Genomic DNA, 12,687 nt, shown 5'->3' with positions numbered 1-12,687 from the left:
ACATCTCCGAGGGGAGAGTGGGAGACCATAAATTGAATTGTCACCTTCCATAGTATATTTTCCCCCACCCTTTTGACAAGTGACACCCAGAGAAAAAAACCAAACCAAAACAAAAATCACACGAACCAAAACCAGGCAGCAAGGTAAATGCCGTTTCCACTGGATTAACAAACAAAACAACAACAAAACCAAGAGGGAAACCAAGCCAGACTCTCAGGCAGCGAGCAGTCGGTCAGGTTTTGCACGCACACACGCACACGGATCAGGACCCCACGCACACGCGCGGACACCGCGCTCCCCCCAGGACCCTCCGCGGGCGCGGCGAGCGCGCGCGCGCGCGGGCAGCCGCCGGGGCGGCCAATCAGAGCGGCGCTTCCCGCCCCTGGCCAATAGCAGGCGCCACATTGTTGTCAAATGTTGCCTAATGGCAACGCGGGGCGCAACAATAGCGCGAGTGGCGGCGCGCGGCGCGGCGGGCAGCGCGCTCTGCCTGCAGCTCCGGCCGCACGCGCCGGGCGACGCGGGGCGGCGGCGTCTCCCGGGCCCTGCCCGCTCCGGCCCTGCCCGCTCCGGCCCTGCCGTCCGTGCTGCCGTCCGTGCGGCCCGCTCCCACCCCGGCTCCCCCCCCGGCTCCCCCGGCCCGGCTGCGCTGCTGCTGCTCAGGAGACGGGGTGATTTTTTTTTTTTAAATTTTTTTTATTTTTAATTTTTAAATTCTCTCTTGGATTTTAGCCTCCGCGTGGGATCCTGTTGTTGAAGGTGCCGGATTGCTCTTTGAAGGGACGCTTTTAATCTCTGGTTGTAGTCACAGGGGGAAGGGGGGAGCTGAGCTTAGGGAACCGCTCGGGTTTCCAGCGGGGCGCCGTGGGGAGCGGCCGGGAGAGCACGGGTTCGAGCCCGGCGCGATGGACTTGGTGCTGCGCTGCCAGATCCGCACGGGGAGCGAGGAGGCGAGAGAGACCTGAGTTTTCTTGGGTTTTCTTGTCTTAGATTCACTTTACGGGAGCGGAGGGGAGGAGGGCGCAGAAAGGCTCCCGGCTTGAACCCCACTCCGGAGCCGTGCGCAGGTGGTCAGGGGCGGGGAGCGAGGCGGAGGGACAGGCGCTTGGCTTTGCATGCCCGCTCCCGGGGCCCCGTGTGCCCCCCACCCGTGATCGCGGCTGAAAGCGCCGGGAGCTTGTCCGGGTGCGCAGAGGGGGCTCCCCCGCCCCGGTTTGCTTTGGGGGAGGCCAGGAAGGGGGGTCGCTCTTTCGGGGCGCGCTTGGCAAGATGGAGTTGCGGTCGGAGCTGCCCAGCGTGCCCGCCGCGCCCCCCCCGGTGCCCCCCAGCTCGGTGGCGGCGGCGGCGGCTGCAGCGGCGGCCACGCTGCCGGTGAGCGTAGCCGGGAGCCTCCTGCGGGCGCCACCGCTGCTGCTGCGGGCGGCCGAGAAGTACCCGCGGACGCCCAAGTGCGCCCGCTGCCGCAACCACGGGGTGGTGTCGGCGCTGAAGGGCCACAAGCGGTACTGCCGCTGGAAGGACTGCATGTGCGCCAAGTGCACCCTCATCGCCGAGCGCCAGCGCGTCATGGCGGCACAGGTGGCGCTGCGCCGGCAGCAGGCGCAGGAGGAGAACGAGGCCCGGGAGCTGCAACTGCTCTACGGCACCGCCGAGGGGCTGGCACTGGCGGCCGCCAACGGCATCATCCCGCCCCGGCCCGCGTACGAGGTCTTCGGGTCCGTCTGCGCCGGGGGCGGCGGCGAGGGAGGCGGCGGCACCTCAGGTAAGGCCGCGCTGTGCGCGCTCGGGGGGAGCCCGGGGACGGAGATGGGGGGAGAAGGGGCGGGGGGGCCGGCGCGGACCTGCGGGCGCATCGGGCGGGTGGCCCCGCTGACAAGCGGGGCTCGCCTGGGGCAGCCGCACTGATGGTCTCTCTCCTTCTCCCTTCCCCGCCCCGCAGAGTCCAAGATGCAGAAGTTCGAGCTGTTTCCCAAGACGCTGCTGCCCAGCCGCGCCGTCACCCCGCAGCAGGCGGGCGGGAAGCCCCTGTCCCCGGACGGCGAGTCCGTGCCCGGCACCTCCTCCCCAGAAGCTCGCCACGGCTCGGGCTCGGAGAACGGGGACGGCGAGTCCTTCCTGAGCTCGCCCGTCTCCAAGGGCCCGAAGGAGGGGGAGGAGAGCCCGGGCTCCATCAGCCCGCTGGGCTCGGACTCGGGCTCGGAGGCGGACAAGGACGAGCAGGACCCGTCGCCCTCGGCCGGTGGCCGGCAGCGGACTCCCATCGACATCCTGACGCGCGTCTTCCCGGCGCACAAGCGCAGCGTGCTGGAGCTGGTGCTGCAGGGCTGCGGCGGGGACGTGGTACAGGCCATCGAGCAGATCCTCAACAACCGCGGCCCGGAGAAGGGCCCCGAGGAGGGCTGGGCCCGGGACGGCGCCTTGCAAGGCCTTCCGCCCACCCCCGCCGCCGCCCACCACCGGCCCTTGATAGCCGGCGCCATGGCCCCCGCCATCGGCACGCTGGGCAGCCGCTCCGCCTTCTCCCCCCTGCAGCCCAACGCCACGCACTTCGGGGCCGAGGCCGGCGCCTACCCGCTGGGCACCCACCTGGGACTCAACCCCCTGCGCCTCGCCTACTCGGCGCACAGCCGGGGACTGGCCTTCATGACCCCCTACTCCACGGCCGGGCTGATGCCCACCCTCGGGTTCCGGCCCCCCGTGGACTACGCCTTCAGCGACCTCATGCGGGACCGCTCCGCCGTGCACAAGGAGCAGGTGTACTCCGGCGGGCTCTATGGGCCCATGGTCAACAACACCCCCGAGAAGCAATAGCGGGGGCGGCTTCCTAAAGCTCGTCTCTGTAGAGGTAGCTAGGTAGGCACGGGTGGACGGACGCCGGTGGCTTTCTCTCCCCTCTTCCCCGTACAGGCCATGATTGCGTGCAGAGCCTGGTGCGGACAGGCGTAGGTGTATTAAAACGGTGATAAAGGTGCACTTTCATTGTCCAGACATGAATCACTCTTTGTTGCTTATGGCCATAAGCATGGATATCCTCGGTGCGTCGTGGGGTGTGTACGCACACACACACGCTCTTTCCCACACACATACATATATATATGTATACTAGCAAGTGTATAATGTTATAAAATGGAAATCTAAGTTATTAATGTAACTTGTAGGTGAACTTGGTATTAACGTTAAGCTAAAGGTTAGGCAGCTCATTGTAATACTTACCAGGCGTATAGATTAAACATATTGTCAAATTGAAAGCCTTTTCCTTCCCACCCCAAGAAATGTTACGATCTGTATATAACATTGGAAAGTAGATATATTTGTAACTGTCCATAGGACCCTGGCGCCAATGGTGCATGATGGTTTAATAAGGCTCCTTCATTTGTGATCTGCAAGAAAATTGCTTTCTTGTTCCGATGTAGCAAACTTCTTGCTGTTTCTAACAGGTAATTCTGTGTTTCCATTTCATAGAAATAAATGTTATTTTCTATTAAAAAAAAATCGGTCTTATAAATGGCAAGTGGTATTTTATGAGACAGTGGAAGTGTGTTCTGGGAAATTCATTTGACAAGTACAGTCAATATTTAAAGGAGTTTATGCAATTAGTACAAACATATTTGCTACATTTTTATCATGGTCAAAACAGATATTCTTCGGAAAATTTATAAATAAAAAGGAGGTGTACAAACCAGAGCAATTTCGTTATCAGCCGAAATTATCAAACACGTTTATTTCTGGTTCTGTTCTTTTTATTATTTATGCCAGGAAAAAAAAAATGAGAGGTGTAATTTTAATCCGTGGGGTTTTTTTTCCTTCAATATCTTGCCGATTTTTGTTGTATTCAGGAAATCTGGCATTATCGCAGAGAAAAAAAGCACCGTTAAAGCAAATGCACGCCTTTCCGACCGGGGGTTGTGTAGCAACGGAGAGGTACTTTTCCCTCGTATCTGAAATTCGAATGTGCTTTTTGATTGTTTCTATGTCAAGATAAGCGAAGAGATATATAATAATGACTGTCGTGTTTTGAGAACGTAAAAACGTGTTTGTGCGACAGGCCGGAATGAGTTAAGAGACCACAAGTTCAGTGCGGGGCGTACGCGCTTTCTTTTTTTTTTCTTTTCTCAGTGATGTCTGACTGTTCTTCAAGACCGAAAAATAAGAAAGCCGTTCCTCCCTCTACTTATTTATTTATGTATTTATTGCGTGCTCCTTCCACCCAGAGATCCGATCCTTCCGCAGTCCGGAGCGCGACTTTCTGATCAGTCCTGGGAGTTCTTGGCCCAGGAAAACTATTACTCACAAAGAACAAGTTCAGTGCATGGTTGAATTAAGACTGTAAAAGCTCCTAAAGTTGGTTGGCATGGAAACCTAATCCCACCGAACCGCTCCGTGGCACAGCTGGACTGTTTACTTTCTCACTTCAAATATAACTATGTAAACATTGGCTCGGAGCTGACAGCGCGGCTCCTACCAACCAGTTCATATACTGGTGGCTCTGGGAGGGGACGCGTCCCGCCGTAGCTACTGAAGGAAGCCCCGGGGTAAAATCAAAGGACGGTAGCAAGCAAAACGGAATTCTTCCTTCCCTCGCGCAATTGATCAAACTGGATACAATTTTAAGATTTTTTTTTTTAAAGTAAATAAATATTACAGATTACACCCAGGTAAATACTTTTGACCCTGATCCATCCTGGGAGCAGCCAAATCAATATCACAAGGAAAACTTTTTAAAGTCTCGTGTTCCAAGAGCGGGTGAAACTTAATATTACTACAATAAAACGGTTTAATAAAGAAGGGCTTTAATAGTGAGCTAATTTGATTGAGTTTCCTAATTCCACTTTAATTGGAAACGGAGTTGTCTGTTTGGTTATAAAGTGCCAGGGTTATGTTAGACTGGAAAAAAAAGATGGACTTTGGGCATCTGAATAAACTTTTTTTTTTTCCCCCGGTTTGGCAGCTGACTTCGTGCGGGATGGGTTTCCATATCTGGGATTATGAATGGGCTACAAAGAACTGCTACTTAAAGAAATCAGGTCGCCACATTTCTCCCATTCTAGCCCTGTTGAGAAGGGCTTAAGAACTGTTGATTTAACTCAGCTCCCCTTTTAATTATGAAAGCCATTCTTGTGTAGTTAGCCGAGCAGGACAATTTATCAGAATTGTTGCCGTGTCTTGGAGGCTGGCTTGAGCTTGGATTTATACAAGCGACAATGGGGATCACGACGATTAACCTTCATATGGATAGTTTAGGCTGTTAAATCGGGGGGAGTAGGAAGAAGGGCTAAGAGAACCTGATACATTGTCCCTATTGAGGTAATTCCCGTAGATTTAAAAAAAAAAAATCCCTTAGGTTTGAAGCTGCCTCGGGGAGGTTCATATACAGAAGCCTCTGGCAGAACATAAAATATTCAGGTCCCTTTTAGAGTAAAATAAAACGCTGTCACTTGAATAAAAATCCGCGGAACAGAGTATAAATTATTTGTAAAGTAGAGGGGCCGCGGGCGAGCGCCAGCAAACTTCCCTGTTAACTAAATCTGAATCCGCGGGTCGCAGGAAGCGGCGGGGCTGTAACGGCGGCTGCGGTACATACGGTGGGACACGTTCCGGAGTTATATTAACTGCACGAGTGTTTAATATGAATCAGCCCTAATCCACAGCATAATAAAGATCAAATTAGACTAACCATCTAGTAGCGAGGTGACATTCCTTCACCTAAAAGGAACCTTTCGGTGCCCTGCTCGCTGTGGGGCCCGGCCGGCCGTGCCGGAGCGGGGGGCAGTGGCTCCGGGCCGGGACCGGGACTGGGACTGACCGCCGCACCCACCGGGCTGAGCAAGGCCGGGAAAGAGGCGGGGGGTGTCGCTTTTACAGGCTGGTTGTTTTAAGTCCGAGGGGGGAAGGCTCCGCTACTCTCCCACTCTTTCCCAGAGCCGCCTCTCTCCCAGCCCCTCCGCCCTCAATGCGCCCCCCGTAAACCCGACTTGCTGCCGAGGCCCTGGGGATGAAGAAGGTTCGGAGCGAGTCCGTCTCTCGTCCGGCTCCGGCCCTGCCTTTTGCTCCGCGGCAGCCCCGACGAGCGCCCCGCTGCCTGCCGGGGCCCCTACAGCCCGGGGTGGAGACCGGCGGGTGGGCAGGGTGGCGGTGCCACTTCCACGCTGTCCCCCGGGCAGCCGGTCCCCAGGGCGGGCAGCCTTGGCTTGTTTTGGTGGAGGCCGAGGAGCGAGTCCCGATCCCCGCCCCGGCTCTCCCGCAGGCTCCGTCGCCGCGGCTGTCCCGGGACTTGATGCTCCGGTTCACGGCCTGGAAACAGTCCCGCGTAGGGAAGGAGAGAAGGGACGGGCCTTTCACCCGGGATGGGACGGGGCGGGATGGCCCTGGGTGCCCCTCACCGGGGCGGGGCGGCCTTTGTGCCGGCGCTGGGCAAACACAGCTGCTGCCGGGCCCGCGGGGGCATCGCTGGGGTGACAGCGGCTTTTACCCGCCCCACTGCCCTCCCCTCGCCCCCGCTCCCGGACATCTCGGTTGTCCCCAGCGGCGGGTGTGAGCCCACGTATCCCCCGAGATGGTTTCACGGTGGGAGCGCAGCGCCGGGCCAGGCGTTCCCAGGGCACTTGTGTCAGGCACAGAAACTTCCCACGTCCTCCAGACGAGGGGACACCTCTGCCTCCTCTAATCATGCGGGCACCCCCTCTGTGTTGTCATAACGTCCCCATGGCAACTGCAGCAATTACTTCTATGCCGGAACGACAATAGGAAAGTATTTAATATATTTAAATGTGATTAAGCAGGTGGAAAAAACGAGGAGGAGCAGCTCCACAGGACGAGCCGGCGAAGCCCGGCTGCGGGCAGCCCCCGCCCGGGAACCCGCAACCCGCTCCCGCCGCCTTCGGCACTTTTGGAGCTCAACAGATGGAACCGAGCGGAGTACAAATAGTTACGAGGGCAGCGGAACGGGCTGTTTTACTGTTTTCGGCTGCTTTTAGCATCAGTTGAGGGGCTGGAAAGTTCATTTCGATTTCCATCTCCCCGTTTTATCCCGGTTTCAACAGAAAAACTAAAACTCTGTTGCAAAAATGATTTTTGACCTTGTACTGTTCCCTTACAGTTTCCTCTTTATTTTTCTCTACCATTTTATTAGGAAAAAAAAAAGACGAAAACACGCTGTTGGGCGTAAGTTCGAAAACCAGAAATAGAAAACACGAAAAAAGCTGGAACTGCACAGTGATGTTTTGCATTTCATCTCCATAACGAGCTTTTTAGGGGAAAAAAAAAAAAAGAAAAAGAAAAAAAAAGAAAATAATTTTTTCAGTGGTTTTAATATATTAAACCGCCCCTTTCAGCCAGTTCCCCCTCGTTTCTATGTTATCAGGGAATCTAGTGATCCGTGGAGGAGATGCTCCTGACCCAGGGAGCCGGTGTGGAGGATGAGACCTGCTACCGGTACCCTGGGAGCTGAGCAACCCGCCGTGGCCTTGAATTCACCGTTAAATCGTGCGGCTGGTGGCTGGATTTGGTGGAAATTACTGTGGGCGGCGGGAAAGGTGGGTGTGGTGCTGATGCGGGGGAGGTGGTGTTAATGCGAGGGACGTGGCCAGGGGTGGGAAGAGGTTAAAAGGTGGGGGAATTAGTTGACACACGTTGACTAACGCGTGGGCAAGGTGCTATGGCTGGAGAAGGTAGGTTTTTAAGAAAGTCAACTGCTGAAGGTGGAGGGAGAATGGAGGGAAGGAGTGAATTCCAGCACAGAAGAGCAAGGCAAGGGGCTAATGTGGTCTCTGGGTCACAAGAGCTGATGGAGAACTCAAATGCAGTAGTAAAGGCTGTGGAAATACTTGGGAACCACTAAAATAAGACCTCGGTGCCTGTATTACAAGAGTGTAATGAAAACGTTGTGTTACTTGCTGGACATTGACTTGAAGGATAGCCATATTCATGAAAAGTGTAAGGCAGTTCCTTGGGCTGTATTAAAAGCTTATCATAATTTGCCTTTCCCAAGGGAAACTTTAAGAGTTGATCATACTCTGCACAGGCTGAGTAAGGAAATACTGTGTGTCAGGACTTAGATTTTCAAGGAAACTGGGAGAAAGTCTTAATTTCAGCTGTAGTAACACTGGGTGCTGTACAGAGGTCAGGAGATTCAATTACATGTGTGTTCATAATACAGACTGAGCAAGTGGTCATCAGTGTAAATGGTGATGGATGTTTTTACAGTGACTCATTGATTGTTCCTGTGGAGGCAAGTATATCAAGAGAGATGAAAATGCTTAAAGACAAGAAGATATTACTAATAGTCTTAACTGCAAAAGACCACTTGCTAACCATTTCTAACCATAATGAAGTCTGAGGCCTGCTTTATCCAAATGCTCGAGTAAACTCATGTTCATCTTTACCCCAGGTGTGAATTTGGCAGATATGGACAAGGGCACGATGAGACACCTGCCTGGGGGATAATTCTGTTTGGAATGTTGTTTTGTGCAGTATTGGATTTACCTGTATGTGGGAGCTGAAGTCTTATCTGAGATTTTATCTTAACTCCTTGCAAACTCTAAGCTACGGGGGGGGGAAAACATTGCTTCCTGACAACCCTGTTTTAGTGGTCTGGAAAAGCAAAATGTTGTCATATACTGATTTATGGATTAGTTTTCTCTGAGGGATGGTGATACGTGGGATACATTCTGATTCCTTACTTCACACAGAAGCTTTGCCTAAACTCTGGAACGCAGATTGGGCGGGGGGGAGGGGAGTAAGGATGGATCCTTTTGCATGTTCTCAGTGTGTGTATATTTGTAGCTAGTGTGGATCTGGAGGTGTTTTTTTTTTCTGTCTTACATTCTCTCCTTTCTTGTTTTGGATCTTATGTGTTGTAAAGCTTGTAATAATTATGCTAAAGGTTGCTTCTGTGTAGTTAGGTGGGGTTTTTTTTCTTTTTTCTCTTTTTTTTTTTTTTTTCCTTCCCCAAAACATGAATGGATTTAAAAATGACTGGGCAAAAGTATAGATGAATTTTAGAAAAAGACTGAGAAATACATTAAAAATGTATTTGTTGCCCATCAATAATTACGAATCTGCTATGCATATCTTCAGAAATTAGTTGACCAGTTAACCGGGCAAATATAATAGATGGGCAGAATCTGTGCAAATTTGAGCAGGTTTGTGGCAGCAGGGCAGGCCTCTGGCAGAGGAAGAGGGAAATGGTAAGGAAACCAGAAACACAGAGTGGATCTTTTCGTGTGGTCTGACAGGCAGATGGAAAGCATGAATTACAAAGGCTTTTAAAAAGATCTGCTTGAGGTTTATGTTTACAGAGAGATTTAACAAGACTGTCTGGCCTTAAAATGCTGAGGTTGTTGCTAAAATCAGATGTTTGGAAGTGAAATGGGGTACTGTCCCTGGGCCAGAATACAGGAGAGGTTCACAGAGATTCAACAAGACAGGAGCAGGGCCCCTATAAACCATTCAGCAGATCCAGAAAAGGGCTTAAAGGTCAACGGGACCTGGAGTCAGGGGAGTGAGGAGGGTATGACCCCTGCTAAAGGGAGCTGGATCTGTGAGCCTCTAACCAAGAGAAGCAATGGCAGCATGAGAAGACAGAATGAGCTCGAATTTGTGCAGCAGGGACTTACTGATGAAACAGCTTTGTAAGGAACAAAGGTATCAAAATGTTACCTCACTTTCTTGTCAGCGGGATATAGGATATCGATTTCCTCCCACAGCCTGGGGAAGCCCATGGTTTACTTTGGGTAGAACCTATGGATTTCCTCAGTTTTCTAAATCTCCTACTTGAAAGGTTAGCTGTATTTACAGCCAAATGAATGGGGCAAATAGTGGAGATTATAATTTAAAGAGCCTTTGCTGTGTAAGGGGAGAGTCAGAGAGCTTATCCTAGTTATGAGAATCTAAATAAGGACCTGTTCGATGGGATAAATGGCACATCATCCAGCACACAGAGGACGGGATAAAATTGGAGTGCTCAGTCAAGTATACTAGAATGAAGTTACAAGATGCCTGGCTTTTTCCTGCTTAGAATGATGAATTACGTTTAATTTCTCTAATCATTCTTTTTATCCACATTATGAAACTTTACTTTGACACAGAGAAAACAAGCCTAACGCAATGGGGCCAAGGATGGGAAAATGCTCCAGTAGATTTGGCAAGCAAACCATGGCCCCAGCCCCTCCCTAAAATCTGTACCTTTCTTCATGAAAGCTTCACCTTGACCAGTGAGGATTAGAGAGGCGTTCTCAGGATTTCTTCTCTACAAATATTATATTATAGCCTTCTTCCTGTTCAATGGATGGAAAGGATCTCAAAACACTAGTTTAATTTATTTTTCCAGATCCATTGGAAAATATCTTAGAACGTAAGTCTTAGTATGACTCTGCTGTATTTTGGGGAAAATTCACCAGTCATGTGTCTTACAGGCATAATCTGTTGCACAAAGTATGACAGACAAATGAATTAGCCCAGCTCTAATTTGCTGGGAGTGTAGTGGTATCAAAATATTCAGGATGTACCCCACACCCATGGCAGACACTGGGAGAAGCTGGCAAAGGCGTTACAATATGTTTCACCATTATTGAGGTATTTCCCAAGTGTTACATGAATGTGCCCACGGATTCTGATGCCAGACTGGATTGTATATTAACTACCCCACTGGGATCCTGTGCTGCTTTCATTCTGGCTTCCTAATTTCCTTCCTGGGAGAGAGCTCAGTTATTCATTTTTTTTTTTTGTTGGTGTTTAGTACCTTGAACACCAAAGGAAGAACTTGCTTTATCTTGGCTTGTAAGGATACGTACATCTTCAACCTGGAAAGAGTGTGAAACCTGTGTGATTTTAACAAGCTTAGCTAGCGGGATTGTTTCCAACTGTAGAGCAGGGCTGGTAAAATAGTGTGCTTGGCTTTACTAAGCTAGAAGTCTGTGGTGAGGGAGTCAGTGTGCTCTTAAAAGCAGGGCTAGCTGGGGAGCTAGGGGTGTCCTAGGAGCCTCATCACCTCTGTTATTTTATTCCTCATCACTGAAATGTCAAAGCAAAGTTAGTCCTGATTAGATGGGCTGAACTGAACAACAGCAAATGGTGTTTCATAAGCTGCAAAAAGCTAAGACTGATCTAGTGAAGTCATTGGTAAAATGTCTGGTTTCCTTGGATGCCTCAGCAGGGTGGGCACTGCATCTGATGGATGTTGGCGATATTGGGAAGAGGCGCTCTCATTAAGAAATTGCCTGCTGGAACTCTCTCCAGCCATCTGGCATCCAAACTGCAACAGCAAAAGAGATCCTGTTGGTGATTTTCAGTAAATGTTTTGCACAGAGCCATCTTTGTTGACTGTCTCTATTGTTTTGCAGGTGTTTATGGTATCATTTATTTTTTTTCTCTGACCTTAATTGAAACTCATGCTCCAACAATCCAAGGATTAACTTTGTTATAGCAGAAATGAAGTCTATATGAATATTTATCTTTAACAGCACTTTTTTTTTTTAGGCAGATCCTCAGATCATAAATTTGGAATATTTGCAATTTTAACCCCCTGGACTACTGTTGTTTTTCTGTCTTTATTTTTTTAAAAATGTTGCTTACAGATGACTTTTTTTTGGCTCTCTTGTTCTTTGGTTCTGAATATTGCTTGTTATTTTTGCAAACAAGTTGTGGCTATTTTTCTTAGAGCTTTTGAAAGCTTCATGAGCAACAATAACAATGAAAATACTTTTAGTGTACATCATCCTGATTGGTGATGTAAATCATCCCGATTGGTGGTAACTGGGTTTTATTTTGCCACAAATCACAATGACTTGGTGTCTTCTCTCAGTTTAATTTCTGGTGTAACTGGGTCTCCCAGGCATTACACATGTAGATTCTGGACTTACTTGGGTGAGAACCACCTTTGTTTCTTCACAAACCCAAGCACAGAGTGTTGTCTTGAAGCAGCATGAACAGCACCATGTGTCTCCTGTGGCAGGAACGTGCTGCTGGTGCTCAGTGGGTGTGAGCTCCTGATTTGTTCCAAGACTAATCTGAAAATGAAATGATTCTTGAAATAGGTATAGCTGATGCTTCAACTGACTGTGGTACACTTAAAGCATCTTAATTTTGTATATCAAGCCTTTTGAAAGGTACGATTACTCCTTATCTTTGCAGGCTGGTTTGTTTAACTTTCACTGGATTATTCTTATGGAATAAGAATGAGATATTGCTGTTGCAAAGGAACACTGGGACCTTGTAAATTAGGGAAGCTGTGAGGTTTTTGTAGTGAGAACTGCACATGGGTCTCAGAAGACTTTGTTTGTGTACTAAATTCTGCTGCTGATTTACCAACACTGTGTGACCTTGAGCTACTCATAACAATTTATATTTTTTTAAAAGTGACTGCTAGTATTGACTGTCTCCAGTTTCAGTATGAGACACATGAGGCTTGAGTTGCAGACTTCTGTACTACTTGAGTGTTTACTTTTAATAAGGGTCCTAATTAAGTGTGCAATCTCTGTTGCAGGAAAGCTCTCCTGGACACTGCCTTCATTCATTAAAATGTGTCAAATTCCTCAGAGTTTAGAGCAGAGCTCTAACAATGGCAAGAGAGACCCTATTTCCTGAATATATGCTAAACATATGCCAAAGAATATGCTTGCTAATAAGTACTTGTTCAATGATAAAGTATAGCAACAAGGGGCTATATATTTCCTCACTTTGAGCTACATG

At 49.9% G+C, this 12,687-nt stretch overlaps 1 protein-coding gene across 1 annotated transcript; it reads left to right on the top strand.

Moving 5' to 3' along the window:
- Positions 1 to 1,269: 1,269 nt before the first annotated feature.
- On the top strand, positions 1,270 to 2,811 carry DMRTA2 (DMRT like family A2). Its single transcript, XM_065657451.1, has 2 exons — positions 1,270 to 1,762; positions 1,940 to 2,811. Exons 1-2 carry the CDS (start codon positions 1,270 to 1,272, stop codon positions 2,809 to 2,811), a joined length of 1,365 nt encoding a protein of 454 aa, XP_065513523.1.
- Positions 2,812 to 12,687: the final 9,876 nt, after the last annotated feature.

This window comes from Caloenas nicobarica, chromosome Z (genome assembly GCF_036013445.1).
Source record: "Caloenas nicobarica isolate bCalNic1 chromosome Z, bCalNic1.hap1, whole genome shotgun sequence".
NCBI lineage: Eukaryota > Metazoa > Chordata > Aves > Columbiformes > Columbidae > Caloenas > Caloenas nicobarica.
Note: the sequence above shows the minus strand (reverse complement) of the source record. Positions and strands in the feature narration are given on the sequence as shown.

Excerpts from the sequence above, each read along its gene's own strand:
- DMRTA2 (XM_065657451.1), top strand. The coding sequence starts at position 1,270 with ATGGAGTTGCGGTCGGAGCTGCCCAGCGTGCCCGCCGCGCCCCCCCCG. Across the intron at positions 1,763-1,939 it reads GGGAGGCGGCGGCACCTCAG|AGTCCAAGATGCAGAAGTTC; the intron begins GTAAGGCCGCGC and ends CCCGCCCCGCAG.